The following is a 27,868-nucleotide window of genomic DNA, read 5'->3' on the forward strand; positions in this document are numbered from 1 at the left end:
AAAACAATACAAATGAATATATATATGTATATATATATATATATATATGGTATATATATGTACACAGAAAAAGACTCACAGATATAGAAAACAAACTAGTGGTTACCAAAGGGGAAAGGGAAGGGAGCAGGGGCAAGGGATTAAGAGATATGAACTACTATGTATAAAATAGAAAAGCAACAAAGATACATCATACAGCAGAGGAAATTATAGCCATTATTTTATAATAACTTTTGATGGAGTATAATCTGTAAGAATACTGAATCACTATGCTGTACACCTGAAAGTAATATAATATTGTAAATCAACTATACTTCAATAAAAAAAATCCAACAACATTGGGACAAACATTGCTCACACCAAATCACTCTGATCTCTTCTGCCTTCCCTATTCCACTTTTAAGGATCCTCATGATTATATTGAGCCCACCTGGATAATCCAGGCTACTCTCCATATTTTAAGATCAGTGGATCAACAATCTTAATTGTATCTGCAACCTTAATTCTCCTGTGTCTTGTAACCTAAGATATTCACAGGTCCTGAAGATGAGGATGTGGGCAATCTTTGAGGGCTATTATTCTGCCTGGCACAGACTGTATGTTTGAAATTTGTGTCTCTATTCTATTCCCTTTCTGCTACCAATTTACAGTATGGTCATTCTCAATTCTGTTCATCTGTAAAACAGTAATAAAGTCTATTTTTCACAGATGTGCTGTGGGCATGTTAGTAAATTCATGATCATAAAGTGATGAGTTGAAATCCCTTGGGTCCAAGTTGCAAGAGCAAAGAATTTTTATTTCTTTATGGAAAAAAAGCGTCACTTATAACCCCTCTTCTTACTTTATTCTGTGAGAGGATAGTAGTATTTCTTCAGTTGCACCAAACTATACCCAAATATTGTAACTTACTTTCGTTTTCGAAACAAAGATTAAGTGTCACTTTGTTTGACTCATTCCACTTCTTGATGTGTTTAAAAGATCCCACCACTGAAATGAGAAGCTGTTGATCATTCAGAAATATTGAAGTTAACGTTTAGTGATATGTGGACTAAGACTCCTAGTAAATAATCATTTATAAGCATTTCTACATTTATTTTAATATCTATCTATCTAGTATTGACAGAGGTATTTTCAAAAGTCACTTGCTGGTCTTACATGTAAAAATAAAAAACAAAATATTCCCTTTTGCTATTTTGGAAATTAAGATTCATATGAAACGTCTGTAAAACTTTTACTTCTGTAGAATCTTCTAAGATTTTTGTAGATTAATGGGAGCAGTAGAAAAAGTAGTATTTTCCCAGGTGACTATTAATAACCATTAATAGCCTTGAGTCCTGCAGTGATGTGCTAAAATATGATTCTTATATAATAGATCTGCTAGTTTCCCCTAACCTTTTTTCCCACATCATGAATGTTCTCATTTCTGGCTTACACATTCAATTTTTGCTTTGTTACTTTTATGTTCAGCTGTTGGTAATTTTGCAAACATCCAAAAAAGGAAAAAAATGAGAATTTTTTGACATTGAATCTTTATAGACTCATACTTTATGATGTTCTCTTGACCTCTGAAAATACTTTAATCAACGTCACCTGGGAAGGAAAACGTTACATTCCATCTGTTTTGTAGAGCAAGTTAAGGAGTTATTTTAGTATCCTTACTGCAAGAAAAGCTTAAATTGGAAAAAAGTCATATATATTTATCACTACCAGGAATTCTGACTTAAGGATTTGTCTTCCAACCAGGTGTTAGGACTCCAAAGGGATATAAGAGGGCAAATTGCTTAATCCTCAGGTTCTCACAGCTGCTAACCTTTACATTCACCGCCCTAAGAGAGCGAGTTTCTCACACTGAGCCTCTCAGTTACTCGCCCTGGCCGCCATCTTGCCGGTAACCTCTCAGAGTGATTCCTGCTAGGGAGGAGGCAGACACGATACCGATAGCTCTGAGGTGCTCTGCCCTGGAGAGATCCTGGACCAGAATGCTAACATCTACATTCTGGGAAAGATCCTCCTCTGCCTGGAGAGGCAGCACCATTTGGGGAAAGAATATGTATGTTTTCAGGGAGACGGACCTGGGTTCAAACTCAACACAACTACTTACTACGAAGTAGTTCTGGGTAAGTCATTGAACTTCTCTCAGTTTCATTTTTTTCATCTATAAAATAGAAAAATAATCATTCAGGAGTGTTGTGAAGACTATAAATTATTTGTGTAGACTATAAATTATTATGATAAGACTAACATAAACCCTAGCACAGAGTAGGTATGTTTTATAATTTTTGTTAGTTGCTATTATAACAAACTGAGTGGTTTTAGATAATATACCTAACTTTCTGAGCTTTGTTTCAGTTGCTAATAATGAATGGACTAAATCACTGGTAAAGTTTTGGTCAGCTCTAAGATTTTAGCGCTTAGATTAAAAACCTTAGTCCAAGTAATAGTCCTGTGCTTTCGTTTTCTGTTTTGTTTGTTTATTGGAGGATGCAGTGTCAGTAAAATTGCAGAGGTAGATTGTTTTAGCAGAGCTGTCAGTAACTGAAAAGAAGTAACCATACTACTGTCTATCGCAACTAAGAAGTGTTTTCTTGGAAAGGATAACTCCCCAAACTGATTAAGAAACCAAAGAAGCAAAAGCTAAGACAGTGACACAGCACTTTTGGCTCACACACAAGTGTCTTCCATAGTCACCATCTTTTAGTCCTAAAGGGGGGATTCCCTTTCAGTGCAATTGGCTGAATACTGTTGTCAGGTGACTCTTATTAGAGTTTCACAGCTGTGGCCTCCAAAGGAGAAGGTGAATCTTCGCAAGATACAGCTGAAAGGGTTTGACATCCCTAGATTTCACTTTTCTTGTCTCTGTCTTACAAAGCAATTTTTAGCAAGAACATGGCAAGAATTTTGACCTGTCCTACTAAATATAGATCAAAATAAGACCTTGCCACTGTCTCATTTATTTTAACTGATGGTAGTTTTATCTTAACAAGTTCAGGCCAAACTTTAATCATCAGTTTCTTATTCTGACATTTCTTGCTTGCTTTTTATTTCACTGGGGAAAATTCATTTAAAATTTTTTTGAATAAAATTTATTTACAATGATTCAGATATGAAAATTATATGCTTATAAATGCAATTTATATTCCTCTATATTATTAACACCCCTTACAAGTTTTACCCCTTAATTTTTACATTTGTTTAGAAAGCAAGAGCAAATGCACAATTTTCTCTCATCCTTGTAACCCTTAGAACTTCAGCTGTCATTTTCTCTTCGTCATAAAAATATTTAAGCATGCTCTATTCATTTTTATGGAAGTGGGATGAAATACAAAATGATAGATATTCTACTATTTATTACAGGGAAGGATAAATATTACCTAATGACAAAAAATGAGTGAATATTTATTGTAAGTGCCACAAGGAAGGTGATGGTGGATTCACTGAAGAAAAATTGGAGGTTGAAAATAACTGAAGGAACTATATAAGGAATTAATTAAGCTGAAAAATAACTAGTGAAAATGGGCAAGGTAAACTAACAGGAAGAAAAGATACAGTGTCAGCCATTGAAGCCAGCTCAGTTCTCCTCATCTCTGGCAGAATTAGCAGGAGACTGAGCAGAAAGAGCAAAATAGCCTCCTGCGGTGAATACAAGGTAGTCCCAAAATGCAGATGAGGGATATGATAGTTACGCAGGGGTAGGTAGTAGTATTAGTGCCCTTTTACACATAAGAAAACTGAACCTCTGAGAGTTTTAAGTAACCTTCCCAAAGTGCCTCAGATGGTAAATAGCACCAAGGTTTGAACCCAGGAAGTCTGGCTCAAGAACCTGAGCTATGAAACACTGCACTCTACCGCCTCTCAAAACGTAGGGAATTTTATCTGTTCTTCTACAGAGGAAAGTACACACAAGCCCCTGATTTGTTGCTTCTATAATGTCCTTTATTTTATTTACTTATTTTTTTCTTTTTATAATGTCCTTTAAACAGTAAACAGACAAAAGGAAAGGCCATGTACCATGGAAGGAGCCATTGGCTACCTAACTCATTAAGGTTTAAATGAGTTAAAATATGTAAAGCAGTGCCTGTGTCCCCAAAACTTGGTCTCTTCTACCCATACCACCACCACCATCTTTCTTTATTGTGAGCTACCCTGTCAAGCCCTACTGCCCCTACTCTTCCTAAGGCCATATCTGGCCAAGGAAGGCAACATTTTTGTCTCTCTCAGTGAATATCCTAGAGGCTAAGCATTTTCTTTGACCATCACTCTTAATAAACTGCTATTTGTTTTTATTTTGGTGTGTCTAGTCCCAGACTCTATACAAATAGAAAACTCCCAGGAGTTAAGGACCCTAGAAGCCTTAGATTTCTTTTTCACGTCCAATGTTGTCATAATTTAGAAGCATGATGAATGAATGAATGGGTGAGAGTCAAGGGAGAGACCCAGGAAGTCTGAAATAGCTGTGGGTCACATTTAAGATGCATTTTTCTCTTCTGTTTAAAACTATTTCTTACTTAGTTCTTTCTCTGGAAATGGTTTTATCACTGGGAAGTATTTGGCTTTAAATAGTCAAGATTAATCCAGATTTTTCATTAAAATAATAGGAATCTCAGAATCACTTTATTTTCCTCCAAGGTGCAAAATTTAGCAGAACTTGAGTAAGCTTCAAAGGGGAATTTTTAAAGAAATTGGCCTAGTGGGTACCAATTTCTTAATAAATGTTATGCCACCACTGAAACAATTCTCCATGAGTTTATACCAGAAAAGCCTTGTTTGATAACAGATGCCTATTTCACCTGTTTTAAGATAAAGATAACATCTTTTCAAAGTTCTATTTTTTATAAAAAAAGATAACATCTTTTCAAAGTTCTATTTTTTCTATCGGATTCAACTGTAATGTTTCCATGGTCTTCCTGATCTCACCAAACAATAGATAAACTGTCTCCAAATTTATCATTTCTTGGAAATACAATAAAAGAAATTCAATATTCTTATATAAAGCACAACAATTTTTTTCAAAGGTATCGCACAGTGCACTGAGCCCAAAATCTGACTTTAAAAAATTTATTCTTAATTATTTCTAGAAGGGTTCCCCAAAATAGCATATGGCCCTTTTGTCATGGGTCAAAAGTATACCCTGTCCCAGATTTATGGCAAGAGGCTTGTTGATGAGAAGTGGTCTTAGAAAGATAGCTGCCAATAGGAGGATAAATTAGAGGGTTATCTGGGACAGATACTAGATAATGTTTAGACTTTATAATTTCCTTTACTTTTAGGAATGCGTCTCAAAACCAAGGACTATGATCAAATCCTAGTTTCCTAACCACCCATATATTATTTCCTTAAACATTTTACTTTCTCTGGACACAACACTCTGTCACATACTGATCCCGTCTGAAGTGCTATGCTGCGAGCGCCAGCATTTACTCACATTCTGGTTTGGATTGTTCCATTTTCATTATTTTGCTTTTGTTTTCACTAGTCATGTCTCACCAGACAAACAGCTGACTCTCACCGTCCCTCGTGTACTCCATGATCAGGGTCAATAGATCTGTGCGTGTAGGAAATGACTCCCCAGAATTTGCTGGGAGTTTGCTGGGCAGGTCTCCCAGTCAACACAATAAAGTCCCTCTTTGCCTGGGGTAGAAATCTCTAGGAGAAAAAAAATGATGTAACTGGCTTACAGCGTTGACTCTACCCTATTTCTCAGGCCTGGTTATGGTTTACACCTGCGGTTCTGGCTTAATTATTAATGGTGCTCCCATTTCTCTCAAGAGTGTCCCAGTTTAGTTGAAAAATTATGTGCATAATATACACGTGGGAGAAAGCCTTGAATTCTTAGCATCGTCCCCCAGTCTTTCATCACCTGATTCCAAGCTAATAGCTCAGCCTTTTCTCTGCCACTGGGGGTACTCCTCAAGGAGAAGAGGTTTGCCACTGGTTGGCCTGATGCATTTCATGAACGAGGCTGAGTGCATAGTAGCCGCTCACCAAATGCTGGAGTGGAAGTTCTCACCAACCCACGAGCTGATGCTTTAATGTCATTGGGCACCTACAACATGCTGGGCCAAGGGCTTTACAGAGACGGGTCATTGATTCCTCACAGCAACCCCTTGATGCAGCTACTATTAGCATCCTCTTCTTCCCAATGAAGACAGTAAATCCCTGAGTAGTGAAGGAGTCTGCAGGTGGCAGGCTGGCTCTAAAGCCCGTGCATTTGACCACCATGCCATAGTGCTTTCCCCATGGCGTCTAAGTGTTATGTGACCTTTGAACCCTATGTACAAACTCGTCTCCTGGGAATTATTCCTGACCCCCTCAACCCCCGCATGGTAACGCTGACTGAGCATTTAAAAAGAAAGAAAACACCTTGCCGATTTGAAGGCTCTGGTTTACCACCTAATAGTTAACATGATCTAGCTTTATTATTTGAAAGGAAAATATCCAAAGTCCCAACTTTTCAGTCATATTTCCTGTAGAGATAACATTAAAAACCTGATGCATTCACTGGAAAATGTGTGTGTGTGCAGGCTCTCCATCAAGAGCCAGCCCTTGCCAAACATTAAACAAGTTCACAGACAACACCCTACATTAAACTTCTCTGTGGGGTGCACATATAAAACACAGGCAAGGAAAAAACTACGACAATGAAGTCAACAGTTTTAATGTCTAACAGGTCTCTAAGCTAGGAAAGGATGGGTACTGGCTGTGGCAGCAAGTCGTAGGAGAAAGAATTCAAGTATTGGTTTCCAGGGTCAGGGAGAGAATTTGTCAGCGCTTGCAAGTGAGGCAGGGTTAGCTAGGGACAGTGGCTGAGTGAGAAGCTCCAGACTGAAAGCCAGGATGACAGGAAATGAGGAATTACCTGGTCCATCTGGGTTGTGGTCAGGATGCGGGGAGGGATTGGGGATGGAGGGGCAGGTCGGGTGTGGCTTCCTGGGCATGTGACCAGTGCACTCAGAGGAACCCTGCAGTGAAGTTTAATGCTTTGCTGTCTTGGAAATGTTAGTAAGCTTACCTTTCAGTTTTATCTCATCAGTGAGGTGGGATGGGACAAGGTGTGTGTGCTGAGGGCTTGGCGCCTGGGCTCTTGTCTTTGTCTGCCACTCCCTCCCTTAATTTGCTTCTCAGCTGCCTGGTCCCCCACCCGCTGCTGTAGGCCTTCCTCTTTCCACCTCCACTTAGCAACTACTACTGCCCTCCACCTTCCGCAGGGACTTGGGTGTGGATGCAGGGAGGGTCTGGTGGGCACCTCCCCCCTTGGTGACATCTTGCAGGATGTGGTGGCAGCAGTCCCCACACTGGCTGGCAGTGACACAGTGCGTTAGCTTCTTTCCCACCCCCATTCAGGTAGCTCTGTCCCAGGACTGAGGTTACAATCCCTTGGGGTCTGTGAGTTCTGATGGCGGGCCTTTGGGAAAGGGAGACTGGCTTTTTTTTGCCCTGGGGGCTAAGGTGTGGGGTAAGGTGCTTTGATGCTGAGGCTGCTTCTGGTGGGAAAGGGTCCCACACAGTCAGGAGGGAGGGGATGGGGGGAGGTGAGGGTTTGTACGCCTCTGCAGGGCACAACATGAAATAACCAGTAAATACCATGACAGGTCAAGACAGAGTCCATGAAAGAGAGAAAATGTTTTATATTTTGGTGTCTTTAATGTTTCTTTTAAAATAGCAGATCCATCGTTTGATTTTTGCATTGACTGGGGTCATAAACTTACGTAGTAAGCACCCGGCGAAGTGTGTATTTTCAGTAGCTTCGCCTCCCCAGCTCTCATCAAAATTATAGGAAGACTCTCAGGAAAGGTTTTCAGCAATGTCTTCCACATTGAAATCTGTCGTTGAAATGCTCCTCTGTTTGGAAAAAGGGTGCATCTTTCCTTCCAGACAGCAAACTGAAGAGTGAAGGAGTGTGGCGGAGCTTTCGGGGGTCCACCGTACAGTGTTTAGGAAAAGCCCCTTTGAACCTCTTCCTTCCACCTCCACCTTTTCCACGTCCTCTCTTCTCATCAAAGCTGGGTTGTCATCTCTTATTTAGAGGCTTCACTCTGCAGCACAGAGATGAGGGACTGCTTCTTACTGCTGCCATCTGTTCTGAACATACATACCAACATGAGCTTCGTGTCAGCTCCCTTCTGTGGTCTATGACTGAACATTCTAGAATCCCACCAATGGCAGATGCTCCTAGTCATTTTTGCATTAGCAGTTGCTCTGCGGTCCAAGGTGGCTGCGCCTTTTATGGTTTGTTTAACCTTCACCATTGTCCCACCCTACTTGGGCGCCAGGGCCCTCAGGCTGCCTCTTAAGGGCTGAGAGAAGCCAGAACTGTCTCGGAGCCCCAGGGCATAGCAGAATGCTTTGTCAAAATGGGCATTTGTTCATTTTCCAAGTGATTTTGTAACGTTTAACAGAAATAAGGCCTGAACAGTGATTAGTAGGATTTCCTTTAAAATTTGGCTTAAATTACTTTTCAGGTGAAAGGTAAGGATTATCCTTACACACAAAACCACATACTATTTATAAGAAAGAACTTCAAAGGAAAAAAATATCAGTTCTACAAATAGGCTCCTCAAAGACGAATTCAGTGGTTGAAGTTTACCTGCTTTTCAAAAGATGATTTGCTGTTGCTGACAGCTATTTCCCAGACCTATACTTATTTTTCTTTTCTTTCTGCAAAGCATCAAACTTCCTCCATCTTTACTCCAGCCCCAGGCAATAAAGGGGTAGAGAAAAAGATTCATTCATTCTTTCAGAAAATGTTTGTTGTGCTATTACTGTGTTTCTAGGTTTAAAGGTACAGAAATGAACAAAATATGAACTGAATCTGGGCCAGATCCCATGTGATCCTCAGCCCACATCTTCCTACAGAGGCTTTCCTACAGAAATACTCTAAAAGGTGGAGGACTTCTATCTGTGATGATTCATGATGCTATAGACGTTCATTTTTGTGTACAGCTAAGGGCAAGGTACTAGTAATCTACTTAGTGATTTATTAAAAATTGCTAAACTTCTGTATTCATAAATTCAGTAAGCATAGTAAATTTAGAGCAGAACTGGCACTACTTATAACTACTGTCTTCTATTTGGACTTCTGGCTTCCATGAGGCTTTGCAAAGCTATGACTTAGCAGGATTTCCCCATTTTCCAGAAAAATGCCCCATTAGTGTTTTTTCCAAAAGGGACACTGAACGTCCTGAAAGGATGTCAGTGATGTTCCTGAGTTGGTCAAGACTATCAAGGGCCACTGTTAGAGCTTGTTAATATGTAATTACTTTAGGGTTACTTAATTATCACAGATGTGTTTTGTGGTGAGCTTTGTTAATACTACCTTTTGACAGGATACATCTGTTGCCTCAGTGATATTTGAGCTTCTCATTTTCTAGTAACCAGGCTTCAGAATGGATGTGGACTTCGGTTCAAATACAAATCATTTGGGCTTCCCTGGTGGCACAGTGGTTGAGAGTCCGCCTGCCGATGCAGGGGACACGGGTTCGTGCCCCGGTCTGGGAGGATCCCACATGCCGCGGGGTGGCTGCGCCTGTGAGCCATGGCCGCTGAGCCTGCGCGTCTGGAGCCTGTGCTCCGCAACGGGAGAGGCCACGGCAGTGGGAGGCCCGTGTACCGCAAATACAAATCATTTGTACCCCATTGCTGAAAGCAGTTTGCTGCTGTGGTGTCAATTTGTTATCCTTACTTTGTCACCGGAATGTGAGAATGGGGGTGGGCACAGGGAGCAAGGTTGGTTACAGGACTGAAATTTACAACTGCTTAGAGTAGCCTTTCAAGCGATGAGTAGACAAGTAGCATTTTATGGTCTTTTTACCCTCCAACCCCCTCACCAGACTGCACCCCTCTCTCAGCGAGACTGCTCTCTTCCAGCCCTCCTTCATGGACCAGCAGGTGAGGGAACAGTGTCTGAAGCACGGGCAAGGCAGCTGAGACAGAACTGCAGCACCAAGGGCCCCCCTGAAGCTCTGTTTGCTTACCCGTAGAGTGGTCGCACTTAAGATTGTGCTTTTTAAGAACTGAATAGTCCGTGAGTGGGACTCTCTGCCTGGGCTTAAAACAGAAGGAGGCTTTTCAAGGGTAATTTTCAAACAGACATTACTCAGTGTTGATGAAATAAGGCACAGGAGCTGTCTGCCAGATGTTAAAAGATAAAGGGAATACTTAAATTTGGATTGTACCCCTCAGGTCAGATTACAGCCAAGTGTGGCATGTGGATGCTTGCAGATGCAGAGAAAAACTAATAATTTTCTATATGGAGATTTCCATGACCATAGATTCTTTTTTCAGGTTTTGTGGATGACGTTGTACTTAATAGGAGTCTTGTGATATGCCACATTGATTTCCAATAAAATAGTTACCTTAGCTTATCAAATCCTAAAGTACCTTTAACTATAAATCATACCACTATTTTATATAAATCTAAGACAGAATAAAGCTGCTGATTAATGACACTGCTTTTGCATCCCTGGGGCTTGTGAGGGAGCTTCCTTTGACTCATTGATACATAAATTTTTTTTAACATCTTTATTGGAGTATAATTGCTTTACAATGGTGTGTTAGTTTCTGCTTTATAACAAAGTGAATCAGCTATACACATACATATATCCCCATATCTCCTTCCTCTTGCATCTCCCTCCCACCGTCCCTATCCCACCCCTCTAGGTGGTCACAAAGCACCCAGCTGATCTCCCTGTGCTATGCGGCTTCTTCCCATTAGCTATGTATTTTACATTTGGTAGTGTATATAAGTCCATGCCACTCTCTCACTTCATCCCAGCTTACCCTTCCCCCTCCCCATGTCCTCAAGTCCATTCTCTACATCTGCGTCTTTATTCCTGTCCTGCCCCTAGGCTCTTCAGAACCTTTTTTTTTTTAGATTCCATATCTATGTGTTAGCATATGGTATTTATTTTTCTTTCTGACTTACTTCACTCTGTATGACAGTCTCTAGGTTCATCCACCTCACTACAAATAACTCAGTTTCGTTTCTTTTTATGGCTAATATCCCATTGTATGTATGTGCCACATCTTCTTTATCCATTCATCTGCTGATGGATGCTTAGATTGCTTCCATGTCCTGGCTATTGTAAATAGTGCTGCAGTGAACATTGTGGTACATGACTCTTTTTGAATTATGGTTTTCTCAGGGTATATGCCCAGTAATGGGATTGCTGGGTCATATGATAGTTCTATTTTTAGTTTTTTAAGGAACCTCCATACTGTTCTCCATAGTGGCTGTATCAATTTACATTCCCACCAACAGTGCAAGAGGGTTCTTTTTTCTCCATACCCTCTCCAGCATTTATTGTTTGTACTTTTCTTTTTCTCTCCTTTTTTTTTTTTTTTTTTTTTTGCAGTACGTGGGCCTCTCACTGTTGTGGCCTCTCCCGTTGTGGAGCACAGGCTCCAGACGCACAGGCTCAGCGGCCATGGCTCACGGGCCTAGCTGCTCCGTGGCATGTGGGATCTTCCCGGAATGGAGCACAAACCTGTGTCCCCTGCATTGGCAGGCGGACTCTCAACCACTGCGCCGCCAGGGAAGCCCTGTTTGTAGATTTTTCAATGATGACCATTCTGACTGGTGTGAGCTGATACCTCACAGTAGTTATGATTTGCATTTCTCTAATGATTAATGATATTGAGCATCCTTTCATGTGTTTGTTGGCAGTCTGTATATCTTCTTTGGAGAAATGTCTGTTTAGGTCTTCTGTCCAAGGGTTGGGTTGGGTTGTTTGGTTTTTTTGATATTGAGCTACGTGAGCTGCTTGTGAACTTTGGAGATTAATCCTTTCTCAGCTGCTTCGTTTGCAAATATTTTCTCCCATTCTGAGGGTTGTCTTTCTGTCTCATTTATGGTTACCTTTGCTGTTCAAAAGCTTTTAAGTTTCATTAGGTCCCATTTATTTTTGTTTTTATTTCCATTTCTCTAGGAGGTAGGTCAAAAAGGATCTTACTGTGGCTTATGTCATAGAGTGTTCTGCCTACGTTTTCCTCTAAGAGTTTTATAGTGTCTGGCCTTCCATTTAGGTCTTTAATCCATTTTGAGTTTATTTTTGTGTATGGTGTTAGGGAGTGTTCTAATTTCATTCTTTTACATGTACCTGTCTAGTTTTCCCAGCACCACTTATTGAAGAGTCTTTTCTCCATTGTATATTCTTGCCTCCTCTATCAAAAATAAGGTGACCATATGTGTGTGGGTTTATCACTGGGCTTTCTATCCTGTTCCATTGATCTATATTTCTGTTTTTGTGCCAGTACCATACTGTCTTGATTATTTTAGCTTTGTAGTATAGTCTGAAGTCCGGGAGCCTGATTCCTCCAGCTCCGTTTTTCTTTCTCAAGATTGCTTTGGCTATTTCGAGTCTTTTGTGTTTCCATACAACTTGTGAGATTGTTTGTTCTAGTTCTGTGAAAAATGCCATTGGTAGTTTGATAGGGATTGCATTGAATCTGTAGACTGCTTTGGGTAGTAGAGTCGTTTTCACAATGTTGATGCTTCTAATTCAAGAACATAGTATATCTCTCCATCTGTTTGTATCATCTTTAATTTCTTTCATCAGTGTCTTATAGTTTTCTGCATACAGGTCTTTTGTCTCCTTAGGTAGGTTTATTCCTAGGTATTTTATTCTTTTTGCTGCAATGGTAAATGGGAGTGTTTCCTTAATTTCTCTTTCAGATTTTTCATCATTACTATATAGGAATGCAAGATATTAATTTGCATTAATTTTGTATCCTGCTACTTTACCAAATTCATTGATCAGCTCTAGTAATTTTCTGGTAACATCTTTAGGATTCTCTATGTTTAGTATCATGTCATCTGCAAACAGTGACAGCTTTACTTCTTCGTTTTCTATTTGGATTCCTATTTATTTCTTTTTGCTATGGCTAAAACTTCCAAAACTATATTGAATAATAGTGGTGAGGGTGGACAACCTTGTCTTGTTCCTGATCTTAGAGGAAATGGTTTCAATTTTTCACCATTGAGAATGATGTTTGCTGTGGGTTTGTCATATATGACCTTTATTATGTTGAGGTAAGTTCCCTCTATGCCTACTTTCTGGAGGGTTTTTATCATAAATGGGTGTTGAATTTTGTCGAAAGCTTTATCTTCATCTATTGAGATGATCATATGGTTTTTATCCTTCAATTTGTTAATATGGTTTATCACATTGATTGATTTGCATATATTGAAGAATCCTTGCATTCCTGGGATAAACCCCACTTGATCATGGTGTATGAGCCTTTTAATGTGTTGTTGGATTCTGTTTGCTAGTATTTTGTTGAGGATTTTTGCATCTATGTTCATCAGTGATATTGGCCTGTAGTTTTCTTTCTTTCTGACATCATTGTCTGGTTTTGGTATCAGGGTGATGGTAACCTCGTAGAATGAGTTTGGAAGTGTTCCTCCCTCTACTATATTTTGGAAGAGTTTGAGAAGTGTAAGTGTTTCTTAACTTTTCTGTAAATGTTTGATAGAATTCACCTGTGAAGCCATGTGGTCCTGGGCTTTTGTTTGTTGGAAGATTTTTAATCACAGTTTCAATTTCAGTGCTTGTGATTGGTCCGTTTATATTTTCTGTTTCTTTCTGGGTCAGTCTTGGGAGGCTGTGCTTTTCTAAGAATTTGTCCATTTCTTCCAGGTTGTCCATTTTATTGGCATATAGTTGCTTGTAGTAATCTCTCATGATCCTTTGTATTTCTGCAGTGTCAGTTTGTACTTCTCCTTTTTCATTTCTAATTCTGTTGATATGAGTCTTCTTTTTTTTCTTGATGAGTCTGGCTCATGATTCATCAATTTTGTTTATCTTCTCGAAGAACCAGCTTTTAGTTTTATTGATCTTTGCTATCGTTTCCTTCATTTCTCTTTCATTTATTTCTGATCTGATCTTTATGATTTCTTTCCTTTGCTAACTTTGGGGTTATTTTGTTCTTCTTTCTCTAATTGCTTTAGGTGTAAGGTTAGGTTGTTTATTTGAGATGTTTCTTGTTTCTTGAGGTAGGATTGTATTGCTATAAACTTCCCTCTTAGAACTGCCTTTGCTGCATCCCATATGTTTTGGGTCATCGTGTTTTCATTGTCATTTGTTTCTAGGTATTTTTTGCTTTTCTCTTTGATTTCTTCAATGATCTCTTGGTTATTTAATAGTGTATTGTTTAGCCTCCATGTGTTTGTACTTTTTTTTTTTTTTTTTTTTACTGATTTTTTCTTGTAATTGATATCTAGTCTCATAGCACTGTGGTCAGAAAAGATACTTGATACAATTTCAACTTTCTTAAATTACCAAGGCTTGATTTGTGACCCAAGATATGATCTATCCTGGAGAAGATTCCATGAGCACTTGAGAAGAAAGTGTATTCTGTGGTTTTTGGATGGAATGTCCTGTAAATATCAATTAAGTCCATCTTGTTTAATGTATCATTTAAAGCTTGTGTTTTCTTATTTATTTTCATTTTGGATGATCTGTCCATTGGTGAAAGTGGGGTGTTAAAGTTCCCTACTATTATTTTGTTACTGTCGATTTCCCCTTTTATGGCTGTTAGCAATAGCCTTATGTATTGAGGTGTTCCGATGTTGGGTGCATAAAGATTTACAATTGTTATATCTTCTTCTTGGATCGATCCCTTGATCATTATGTAGTGTCCTTCTTTGTCTCTTGTAGTAGTCTTTATTTTAAAGTCTATTTTGTCTGACGTGAGAATTGCTACTCAGCTTTCTTTTGATTTGCATTTGCATCGAATATCTTTTTCCATCCCCTCACTTTCAGTCTGTATGTGTTGTTAGGTCTGAAGTGGGTCTGTTGTAGACAGCACATACACAGGTCTTGTTTTTGTATCCATTCAGCCAGTCTCTGTCTTTTGGTTGGAGCAGTTAATCCACTTACATTTAAGGTAGTTATCAATATGTATGTTCCTATTACCATTTTCTTAATTGTTTTGGGTTTGTTATTGCAGATCTTTTCCTTCTCTTGTGTTCCCTGCCTAGAAAAGTTCCTTTAGCATTTGTTGTAAAGCTGGTTTTGTGGTGCAGATTTCTCTTAGCTTTTGCTTGTCTATAAAAGTTTTACTTTCTCCGTCGACTCTGAAGGAGATTCTTGCTGGGTGGAGCCATCTTGGTTTTAGGTTTTTCCCTTTCATCACTTTAAATATGTCTTGCCACTCCCTTCTGGCTTGCAGAGTTTCTGCTGAAAGATCAGCTGTTAACCTTATCGGGATTCCGTTGTATGTTATTTGTTGTTTTTCCCTTGCTGCTTTTAATATTTTTTCTTTGTATTTAATTTTTGACTGCTTGATTAATATGTGTCTTGACATGTTTCTCCTTGGATTTATCCTCTATGGGACTGTCTGCACTTCCTGGAGTTGATTGACTATTTCCTTTCCCATATTTGGGAAGTTTTTAACTCTGATCTCTTCAAATATTTTCTCAGTCTCTTTCTTTTTCTCCTCTTCTTCTGGAACCCCTACAATTTGAATGTTCGTGCATTTAATGTTGTCCCAGAGGTCTCTGAGACTGTCCTCAATTCTTTTCATTCTTTTTTCTTTATTCTGCTCTGAGATAGTTATTTCCACTATTTTATCTTCCAGGTCACTTATCCGTTTTTCTGCCTCAGTTATTCTGTTCTTGATTCCTTCTAGAGAATTTTAAATTTCATTTATTGTGTTGTTCATCATTGTTTGTTTGCTCTTTAGTTCTTGGTCCTTGTTAAATGTTTCTTGCGTTTTGTCTATTCTATTTCCAAGATTTTGGATCATCTTTACTATCATTATTCTGAATTCTTTTTCAGGTAGACTGCCTATTTCCTCTTCATTTGTTTGGTCTGAGGGGTTTTTACCTTGCTCCTTCATCTGCTGTGTGTTTCTCTGTCTTCTCATTTTGCTTAACTTACAGTGTTTGGGGTCTCCTTTTCACAGGCTGCAGGTTCGTAATTCCCATTGTTTTTGGTGTCTGCCCCCAGTGGTTACGGTTGGTTCAGTTGATTGTGTAGGCTTCCTGATGGTGGGGACTAGTACCTGTGTTCTGGTGGATGAGTCTGGATGTTGTCTTTCTGATGGGCAGGACCATGTCCAGTGATGTGTTTTGGGGTGTCTGTGACCTTATTATGATTTTAGGCAGCCTCTCTGCTAATGGGTGGGGTTGTGTTCCTGTCTTGCTAGTTGTTTGGTATAGGATGTCCAGTCCTGTCGCTTGCTGTTTGTTGAGTGGAGGTGGGTCTTAGCATTGAGATGGAGATCTCTGGGAGAGCTCTCACCGACTGCTATTACATGGGGCCAGGAGGTCTCTGGTGGACCAGTTTCCTCAACTCAACCCTCCCACCTCAGAGGCACAGGCCTGACACCTGGCCGGAACACCAAAACCCTGTCAGCCACATGGTTTTCAGGATGTCAGAGGTCTTCTGCCAGCATTCAGTATGTGTTCTGTAGGAGTTGTTCCACATGTAGATGTATTTCTGATGTATTTGTGGGGAGGAAGGTGATCTCCACGTCTTACTCCTCTGCCATCTTGAAGCCATCTCCTGATACATAAATTTTATATTATCTATTTTTTGTAAAAACAGATGATTTTATTTTTAATAAATTCTTTGTTAGAATAGCTTTATGTTTAAGAAAAGTTGCAAGTATAAGACAGAATTTCTGTGTACTTGACATTCAATTTCTCCTATTCACATCTTAGGTTAACATGGTACATTTGTCACAACTAAGGAACCAGTATTGATACATTATTAGCTAAAGTCCACAATTGATTTGATTTCCTCCATTTTAACCTAAGATCTTGTTCCATTCCAAAGTCCCATGCAGGACACCACATCACACCTAGTCATGTCCCCTTAGGCTCCTGTAGACTCAATCTCCCAGACTTTCCTTGGTTTTGATGACCTTAATGGTTTGGAGGAGTCGTGGTTAGGTATTTTGTAGAATGTCTTTCAGTTTAGTTTTGTCTGATGTTTCTTCTCATGTTTAGACTGGGGTTTTGGGGAGGAAGAGGTGTATTACTTAAAAAAAAATTAAAAGGAAAGTAAGCAAAAGAAAAATTACTGCTAAATATTCTTCACCTTGAGAATCCAACTCTCATTCCTCACCCTTCAACTCAGAGCTATCGGTAGCCTTGTTTTTCTACCACATCACTCTGTGCCTGCATGAACAGTGGTTAGGCCATGTTTTAGAAACACTGCTCCCCTGGGTTTCCTTCTAAATCACTGACCCTCTTCAGCCAGTTATTTTATTTATTTATTTATTTTGCGGTACGCGGGCCTCTCACTGTTGTGGCCTCTCCCGTTGCGGAGCACAGGCTCCAGACGCGCAGGCTCAGTGACCATGGCTCACGGGCCTAGCCACTCTGCAGCATGTGGGATCTTCCCGGACCGGGGCACGAACCCGTGTCCCCTGCATTGGCAGGCGGACTCTCAACCACTGTGCCACCAGGGAAGCCCTTCAGCCAGTTTTGAAGCTGTTCCTTTCTTGACCTTACTGGAAGGTGTCAGGCAGTGGCAGCAAGGACCAAACTGCCCCTGGCCAATGTACCATGCCACTGACTGTTAAATTTATTTGAAAGATTTCAAAAGCTGGGGAAAAAGTATGTCTTAGAAACAATGAAGTATGGTATTCTGAACTTTTAATATGCCATTTCCTATAAAACAGCCTTATATTGAATATTGTCAAATTACCATTTGAGTTTCAGACATAAATATGTTGATGTTATGTCTCCAGATCAAATTAAAACCAGTCAACTTCCACCTGCTAGATTCATGAAAAGTTGAATATCTTTTCCTTAAGACTCTTTCACTGCCCCCACAGTTTTCAAAATCCCAAGGAGCTGGTACAGTCCCAATGGAGGCCCATCCAACTTCTGCATGCTGTATGGCTTAATTGCATTCAAGACCACCTCGCCTGCACTAAGCCCTGTTGTCGGCTGGTCCTCCACCACCGTATCAGGTGCCTGCTGGCCAAAATCCCTGCATGGGCGAGCACAGCTGCTCAGAGGAGACCCGTTCTGTGAACAAGCCTCTGGCTCAGTGCCCAGTGTTCTCCTTGGCAGGTTTCCAGGGCAGCAGCTCAAGGGTCTTACTCTCCAGTCCATCCTAAGACTCCGTCTACCTCCAGAGAGCAAGAGGAGATTCCAGCCTCCACTGGGGACCCAGAGGGAGTTGTCTCCCTCCTGTTTGGGGATGAACCGAGGATTAAGCCTCAGTGTTGTTGTTGTTGTTTGCGGTACACGAGCCTCTCACTGTTGTGGCCTCTCCCGTTGCGGAGCACAGGCTCCGGACGTGCAGGCTCAGCGGCCATGGCTCACGGGCCCAGCCGCTCCGTGGCACGTGGGATCTTCCCAGACTGGGGCACGAACCCATGTTCCCTGCATCAGCAGGCGGACTCTCAACCACTGCGCCACCAGGGAAGCCCCCTCAGTGTTGTTTCTAAACGTCCAAATCACGATAGAAACAGTCTGGACTTCTTTTTTTTTTAATCAAAAGTAAACCTAACTACTGACAAAAGGTGTTTATGGACTGTCTTTAACAGGCTCAAAGTTACTTGGAAATTGATTTTGATTTTGAAACTTCTCTCTGGGCCTTGAACAGTGTCTGGGATGATGTCCACCTTCCCTGATTGAGTCCAGAGGGTCCCAGATCTTAAAAGCAAAACTGTGAGAGCAGAGTGGTGCCTGGCCCTCTCCTGCTAGAGTAAAGCCTGCACACCCTCCACAGATCTGGTCTCTCACAGGATGTTTGCAAGCCAGCTGTCTTTAGCTTATGGAGAAGGTGGTTCTCTGTATATTGTGATTTCAGGGACAGAAGAAAGGAATTAGGAAGGGTGCTAGGCCAAAAGATTCTCCCCATTGGTTACTTGATACCATGTATATATTTAGTAGAGGACATATGCTTGTCTTTTATGTAATTAAAATAGAACAGATCATGAGTAGGGGTAGTGTATTAATATGAATTCACTCATGCTATGTTGTAAATAGTTGCTTTTGTGATCCTCTCTAAGAACAAATGAAAATAAGCTTGATGAGGATTACCACATCTGGTAAAGAGATAGTCAAAGAGGGAAATGGACATGGAAGCTTAAATCTGGGGCCTTCATAAGCAAGTTTGTTCTAACTCACAATTCTGGTAAGCTTGGCTTTAGGTGTAAATATTCCAGTAATGCTTCCAATCCACTGCCTCGGTTTATATATTCCTACATCATTGGAGTAAAAGAATATGTAATATAATTGGTTACATCATTCTTTGTTTATTTTCCTAATCCATGTCTCAGGCACTCAATAAAAATGCTGAAGCAGGTTACAAAAAAAAATCCTAGTGTAACATTTAAAAATATTTAGTAATAAAACGGACAGAATAATGAGGGTTCAATATTCTGATAAAGCCAGGGAGTTACTCAACAGAAATGTATGTTTAGGGTCCTGCATGTTTAAAGAACGTGGTTCAGATATTTTACAGTAGGTTTTATCATATTGAGGAAGTATTCTATTAAATCCGTATTAATTAAGAATTGATATTGAATTTTGTCAAATGCCTTTTCAGCACTTGTGGAAATCGGTGCTTTTTTTTCTCTACGTTCCTGGAATAAACTACACTTAGCTGTAATGTACTATTATGTGCTGCCAGATTCAGCTTGTCAATGTATTTTACAGGATTTTTTGCATTGATATTTGTGAGCAAGTAATGTTAAAGAAAAATTATTCAGTGACACTTGTTAAAGATGGTAAGGAAGACTTTATTCAAGGGGGAGGGGGTTCTTGTGATAGATATAGGGGAAATTGCAGTGTTGTCTTGTAGTGAGGGAGAGAAATTGGGCTCAACTCCAAATATAACAAGGAAAAGTGGGAATTATAGCTAAGGAGCAGAGTAGGAGTGAATGGATGGAAAATTACTGAAAGGAAACATCAGGGGTCAGGGAGGATTCTGGCGAAACTGACCTAACAGGGTTCTTGATGAAGATAGGCCAGGGTGATCAGATATCATCTGTGAGATGGAGGGTGATGAGGAACTTGATTGGATACCAAGTGTAATCAAGTATGGAAGATGGCGGATTCTGGCTCAACTGTCTCAGGATTCCTGCTCTAATTGGACAATGCAGAAATGAACACAGAAGCCCAAATGTCAGAGCCTAGTTGAGCAAGAGCTCAGAAGAGCCTGATAAGAATTTGGTCAAGAGAGAGAATCTTTGTCAGGGTGGGGTGTAATTTTCTCTTTTAGTGAAATTTTTGCATTTTGAAATCTTTGCTTGCTTTAAAAAAAAAACGGTTTTGGGCTTCCCTGGTGGCGCGGTGGTTGAGAGTCTGCCTGCTAATGCAGGGGACACGGGTTCGAGCCCTGGTCTGGGAGGATCCCACATGCCGCAGAGCAACTGACCCCGTGAGCCACAACTACTGAGCCTGCACATCTGGAGCCTGTGCTCCGCAACAAGAGAGGCCGCCATAGTGAGAGGCCCGCGCACCGCAATGAAGAGTGGCCCCCGCTCGCCACAACTAGAGAAAGCCCTCGCACAGAAACGAAGACACACACAGCAAAAATAAATTAATTAATTAATAAACTCCTACCACCAACATCTTCTTTAAAAAAACAAAACAAAAACGGCTTTGAACATTTTCTTTTTAAAATATGTCCTCAGGGCTCTTAGGACACAAAATTCTGCTTTTAAGAAATCATCATTATGATTGCTAACATTAAATTAGCACTTTCTGCGAATAATCATTACTAAAACCCCTATGAGCCCAGGTACTATGAGTTTTCAATTTTGCATGTGAGGAACTAGGTGCACTGATGTTAAGTATTTTTCCTTGTACTGGCGACTAGCTGAGCAGGATTTGAGTGCAGGCTCCAGGGTCCATGCTCTTACCCAGAAATTTAGTCTGTGATGAAACCAAACTGTTAAAAAGATGACAGGGGTAAAGTACATTATTTTGTTTGTTCGGGTCCCTTACCTGATTTCCTTTAGGATCATCCTGGCTTATTTTGTTTCTTTTGTGGAAACTCGCATGGCAGGAAAAGGAGAAAAAACCTCACTACGACACCATCCTGAAGTAGTGTGGCTTGCAATGCAAATGTCCCCTAACAAAAATGTGAGAATTAGGATTTTTTGAGCAGAGCGAGTATGGGAAGATTATTTGTGTTACCAAAAAATCTAGGACTTTATAAAGAATTTCAATAGTAGATTTCCTTAAACAGGAAGCTGTCTGTATCCTCCACCACAGGGCATTCAAAATATGAAGCAAATTAGATTTAATTAGTCTGCAACATTGTCAGGAATGGAAAAATTGTCAAGGTAACTGCATTCTATACATTTTCTTAAAATTTCTTAATAATACACATTCTCTAAAAAGTAGTTGATTTTGGCATGTGTTGCCAAAATTTCTGATCAGGCTACAGTGTATATATTTCCAGACTGCTACAAATCCACAAAGAATTTCATAGTGCAGAACAGAAATAGAAATCTTGTTTTTCAGTTGTTCTATTTTTCCACGTCTGTGTTCCCAACTGAACATAAAGACTACTGAAATGCGTGAATTTGGAAGTTTTTAATGAGAGTGAGAGCCAACATATGCACCCAAGTCCCGACATCTGTTCCAATTTGTAATTGGCTGTAACAGCCTATGCTCTATGCAGAACAACTGTGATCATAACAAAAATTACGTTTAAATTGCTCATGTAACCATATGTCTCAGATCATGGCACTGTCTTTAGCTTCTATGTGTGTTATTTTTCTAGTATTTCAGGCCTTTTTTTTTAAAAAAAAAAAAAAACCACTGAGGTATAGTTGAATTAACGTGTATCAAGGAAGGAAATAAAAGGCTAACTCTACTCTGCCACAATGAGAACAATTTAAGAAAAATGGGATTTAGCTTTGTTTTCTAGAAGTGAGTTCCAGAGACTTATTAAAAGGGCATTTTGGGGACAAGATTAAGAGCTACATAATTTGCAGGGCCAAGTGCAAAATAAAAACACAGGGTCCATGGCTCAAAAACCAGGAAAAAATGTCATTAAAGGTACTAAAATATAAAGTTTTTTCCAGTTTCTCAACTTGTCATGGTGCTCTTTTATTTGCTATTTAAGGTCATTTAAGTAAAGAAAAATGACGAGTAAATTATTAGTATTTCTTTATATTGTGCAGTGCTAGTTTTAAATGCAAATGTAAGATCCTTTAAGTCCTAAGCAGAATCACTAAAATGACACAATTTGTATTTTGTAGTTCATGCATACGTACTTTATTCTTGCCACACTAGTGGAAATGCACAGAACTCAACTTTTTGATGCTTGCTCATTCTACTAATACCCTCTGCCTTCCACTTACTCACGAGTGAGGGAGAACTGAAAACAAAAGGAAGCAGGGGTTTCTCTAGCTTTTCCTTTCCCTCTGTGTCCTAATTTTCAGCGTCAGTGTCTGGCTAATACAGGAAAGGAACATGAATAAGAAAGGACATGATAGGATTCTTTGGTCATTTTTGTTTCTTAAAATGCTGTTGCCTTCTTTCTGCATTTGAAGCAAGTTCTGGTTCAAATGGAAGTGTGACCTCACAGGGCTGTCAGTTTCCCTTCCACAGACCCTTACTCAGTGGTAGATGTAATACGCTTACCTTATTTGACCTTTGAGTCTTACTGGACTCCCACACGACATGGGCCCTTTGGAATGCTATGCTAATGGGTACCTAGAATGCTATACATGGATGGAAGGAAGTGCAGACATGCATTATTGTTCTCATCTGCTCTGCTCACACTCATGCTCCATTATCCCATTGGACAGCCCTTATAAAACATGAATTCAAAGATAAAAGTATTAAGAATTTCATGATGGTGACAGCAGGATATTAAACCAAGCGTGGGACCCTTCTGAACATGGGGCCCATGTGACTGTACATGCTGCCCATGAGGCTGACCCTGCCTCAGTGACCTCATCTACAGATTGGGATGAGAATAGTTCTTGTCAGGTAGGATTGCCATGAGGAGTAACTAAATTATGAATATAATGTATCCAGCACATAGGAAGTACTCAACACACAGTAGTTTCTTAATACCTATATTGCTCTATATCCCAAATAAAATCAGGAAATGGTTATTATATTGTTACTACAGAACTTGATTTAAGTTGAGCTTTTCCTTATATAAGCTCCACTAAGCAAGATATGCTTTCAAATACATGAGACTGAAACACAGCGAACGCTCCTCTATCTGTATTTTGGTTATTAGGCACCAATACGATCAATGAGCCAAAGCTCTGAGGTCAATTCAAGAGGTTACCTGGTTTATCTTTTGCAGTGGTAATTACTGCAGCAGGTTATAGCAAATAGGGCCTGGTGAGGTGTCCAGGAAAAAGACAAAGGCTTGAGTCATTAAACATGGTTGAAGGCCAGGTTGTCTCTGGCTGAGAATGAGGTCAGCCCCATAAAGCCTTGGGCTTCAAACACATGGAGGGGAGATATTTGAAAGAAAACAAAGACATGAGCTCCGTCTGAGCAAGTAGGAGTGAACTGCGATTGACTACAGCATCCGGATGAAGTGTGGTGTAGAATGAGTTCCAGGATCCAGAGTTACTGAAGAAATATTGTAGATAATACCCATCAATCAATTGATTAATCCAATAGAGCTGCTTATAAAATGCTATTTTATATGCCCAGAGTGTATTTGGCTTATTTATACACTGTGTATAGACCAACCATTCCTCTTTTTTTTTTTTTTTTTTTTTTTTTTTTGCGGTACATGGGCCTCTCACTGTTGTGGCCTCTCCCGTTGTGGAGCACAGGCTCTGGACGTGCAGGCTCAGTGGCCATGGCTCACGGGCCTAGCCGCTCCACGGCATATGGGATCTTCCCGGACCAGGGCACAAACCCGTGTCCCCTGCATGCATCAGCAGGCGGACTCTCAACCACTGCGCCACCAGGGAAGCCCCAACCATTCCTCTTGAAAACATCAATTTTAAAAACTTTGATAAATTATCAGCCCCTGATTGAGTTAACACATATTGATTGTCTAAATATCATTTTATTTAAAAACTAAATATTTTAATTTTTATTTTTACTGTCCACATTTTAATTTTTATACTTTTAGGTTGCTAAAATTTATTGAAGTGTATTTGATTTACAATGTTGTGTTTAATTTCTGCTGTACAGTAAAGTCACTCAGTTATACATACACGTATTCTTGTTCATATTCTTTCCCATTATGTTTATCACAGGATATTGAATATAGTTCCCTGGGCTATACAGTAGGACCTTGTCATTACTATTCAATGTTTTGATGAATACAGACACCTGTGAACCTTAAAATTATCAAGATACCAGCCCACAGATTTCCCTCATAAAACCTAAATCTTTTTAAAAGAGATTCTCTATTTTCCATTGGTATATTTTAGGTGAAAATTATACCAACTTAAATTGTGATTTTGTTTAAAAATTGTTCATGAAAATGATTGATTGGATGTGATAACAGACTGAAATGCAAACAGGATAAAAAAATAGGTAGGATGTTATGAATATTCAGATTCCCAAGAAAGTGAGCAATTTCAGATCATTCAACAGGTGAGACTCTTGTGTCCTGCACAAGTATGATTTTCCTTCTGTGACTTTGAAGCACCAGACTGACCCTCTGTGAGGAGTAGGATAACAAAAGAAATATGATCTGATTTTTAAAAAAGTCTCTTCGCAGAGAAAAGGACTGATGAAAATGTGGCATGAAATCTGTGTCTAGCATAATTCTTTTAAGACTTCTCCCTGACTCCTGTCCATGGGGTTTTGAAAATCTGGATTTAATTTTCATTTTAAAAACTTAATGGCCTGGACTATCCCGAGAAATTTGAACTTTCTGAATTCCTGGACCCTCTCACCCACCCGTGCTGTGGTTACGATGACTAAAGCTGACTAAAGCTGGGAACACTGAGTCAGGAATGGGTTTGCTGTCATGAACTCTGTTCGCAAAGAATCTTACTGATAAATAATGTTACTGTTTCCAGATGCTGAGCCTAAATATCTGATAGTCGTGCGGCCCGCTCCTCCTCCCAGCCAAAAGAAGTCATGCTCAGGTATTTTTGTTGATTTTTTTTTTTTAATTAACTTTAAAGCATGCCTTTTCGTCTCTTTTCTACCCACAAAGACCACGTGGCTTGGGGCTGTCTCAGGAATATAGGTTAGAAGATGTACCATGCCCAGCAGACCCCCGTTAACGCAACCCTGCCTGGGGAGTAGCATAGCCTGGTGGGAGAGGCTCTTGGGGTCTTTTCCAGCCTCACCACATACAAACTGCAGGGATTGAGGCAAATTATTGAACCTCTCTGTGCCTCCATTCTGACGTATGGTAGGGTCTGCGTGAGGATTAAATGAGTCCACAAATACGCAACACGTAGGACAGGCCTGGCCCAGAGCAAGTGCTCATTTAGAGTTAACTCCTGTTGGCCTGTCTCTATTTTGTAATGTGTGAACTAAAGCCCGCTCTTGTGCCTTTCAGATTTTTTAGGGCAAAATTTGATGTCTAACCTTTGCTGAAGGAAACTGTTGACATTTCAAAAGCATAACTCATTTACGTGTGTGTTAAATGGGTTGGAACTTGGATTTTATTTACACCTCTTCCTTCTAAATCTCTTGTATTTAGTCAAACATAGAAAATAGGACTTCTTTCATAAAACAGCAGTGCAACACCCATCTTCCCAGGGCTAGGGAGACTTAAAACAGGAAAGTAGATACCATATGTATAAAAAAGTAGAAACATTTCTGCATGACTAAGGAAGATTAAAATCCTATGTTGTCCCGGGACTTCCCTGATGGGGCCGTTCTGCCCGCCAATGTAGGGGACATGGGTTCGATCCCTGGTCCAGGAAGATCCCACATGCTGCGGAGCAACTAAGCCCGCGCGCCACAACTACTGAGCCCACACATCCTAGAGCCCATGGGCCACAACTACTGAGCCCATGGGCCACAACTACTGAGCCCATGTGCCACAACTACTGAAGCCCGCGTGCCTAGAGCCCATGCTCCGCAACAAGAGAAGCCACCACAATGAGAACACTGCATAGCACAACGAAGAGTAGCCCCCACTCGCCACAACTAGAGAAAGCCCGCACGCAGCAACGAAGACCCAACGCAGCCCCCCCCAAAAAAATCCTGTGTTGTCCCAATTTCACTGCTAAAATTTCTTCTCAGATCAAATAAGGAAGCCGTTGCTATTACGAAGGACTGATAGAACTATAAATATGCTTTTAACATCTGATGTCACATCTTACTACTCTAGATAAAGTTGATCATAGTACTTTTCTTTTCTTTTTCATGTTCTAATATGAACTGTTCTCAAAATAATTATTTCCTAATCATATTTGTCTTTTACAGTACTCTGGTTGCCACACAGAAAAAAGGATCTTTCTTAAAGGGATGAGAAAGGTTGGGGGAGCGTACAGATATTCACATACACTGAGCAAAGGCGCCCTTTGCAGCTCTGTATTCTGTCTCCTAGGTGTATTAGCCATGCCTGGTTACCAGAAATCAGTTGCCACTATCCCCTCCCCTCCTTCTGTTGGTTTCCTTTTCTTTTTAGAGAAGCAATAAATGGTCAAGTATTTTGAGAAATACAGATCCTTTTCCTTGACCTCTTATATTATCCCAAAGTGCAAGGAAAATTTCAGTCAGTACTTACAACTTACTAATGGTAGTCGTCCAGGCAGCTTTCCATACACTTGAAAAGAAATGTACTCTCATCAGTATTTCAAGATTCTATTTCAGAATATTTAACAATAAAGTCAGGAAGCATGAGTATGGTTTTATGGGATTCTGGCTTCATAGTCACTGAACTTTTTCTTAATATGATTATAAAACAAATATACAAAAAGAAGTGAGGAAGGTCAAGAGAGTGATTACAACTTAATAGCATTTTATAACTTCGTTTCATTTGGGGGCTTCTGTGACGCTGGCCTTAGAGATTATTTTTCAGTATGATGACCAACACAGGAAATTGTTTCATCCCACTCAGGATATAATACCCCACCTTTCCTTTCAGGCAACAGATATAATTTTTGTTTTTATAATCTGCATTTAAGAGTGATGTAATGAGTCATGGATTAGCTTCCATTCATTTTATATTTGTATCTGCCACATAAATTTTAATTATTTAATCATTTTTAAAGTAAGATCCAAACTTAGTGAAATAATTATTTGATAGTCATGTAAACCTTAGGTTCCTTGGGGAAAGAAAAATGTACCTTTTTTCTCTAAGTGGCATTATCTTCATACATTGTGAGCTAAGCCAGTGATATAGTAAAAAGAAAAGTAGATTATAATTCAGGAGACCTGGATTTGAATCTTAACCTTGGACAACCTTGAAACTACTCTGGGCCTTGTTTTTCATCTATAAAATGAGACAGCTGTGTTACGTGAGTGAGTGAAAATCAACGCAGGGGTGGAAAAAGACTTATCAGAATCACTTCAGGGCTTTTTCAAACTACCCATGTCCCCCACCTTTATCTCAGATTCTAATCTGCCCTCCTTGGGGGCCAAACTTGAACGCTTTGAATCATAGATAAGGTACTGTTGCAGGTGGATCTGGACAAATTTTCAGAGAAGTGTAGTTGCATGTTTGCAAGTAATTAAACAATAACCATCTTTGAAAATTATTTAAGATATCTTTTAAAAATTCATCTATGTCACAGTGAAGTAACTTTCCACCACTAGGTTGTGTATATTCTTGTTTCAGTGGGCTTTTCCGCTAGAATAACAACTTATACAACTTAAATCTGACAGAAGCAACAGTCATGGCACAATTTTCAAGGGTGTTTGGTTCAGATAACCTTAGCTAAGCTCATACAAGGGGTACCCTCCTACCCACCTTCTAAAGGTCACAGGCCATTTTGCTGTTTGGCTCACACTACAGTAGATGAAGATAAAATTTCTTTTTATAGCAAATAT

At 39.9% G+C, this 27,868-nt stretch overlaps 1 protein-coding gene across 1 annotated transcript in view; it reads left to right on the forward strand.

Moving 5' to 3' along the window:
• The window catches only part of ABI3BP (ABI family member 3 binding protein), a 258,261-nt gene that overhangs the window by 62,956 nt on the left and 167,437 nt on the right, over positions 1 to 27,868 (forward strand). The window contains exon 3 of the mRNA XM_079921882.1: positions 24,934 to 25,002. Within this exon, the coding sequence (XP_079778008.1) occupies positions 24,934 to 25,002 (69 nt within the window). The remainder of the gene's footprint in view (positions 1 to 24,933; positions 25,003 to 27,868) is intronic.

This window comes from Stenella coeruleoalba, assembly GCF_951394435.1.
Source record: "Stenella coeruleoalba genome assembly, chromosome: 5".
NCBI lineage: Eukaryota > Metazoa > Chordata > Mammalia > Artiodactyla > Delphinidae > Stenella > Stenella coeruleoalba.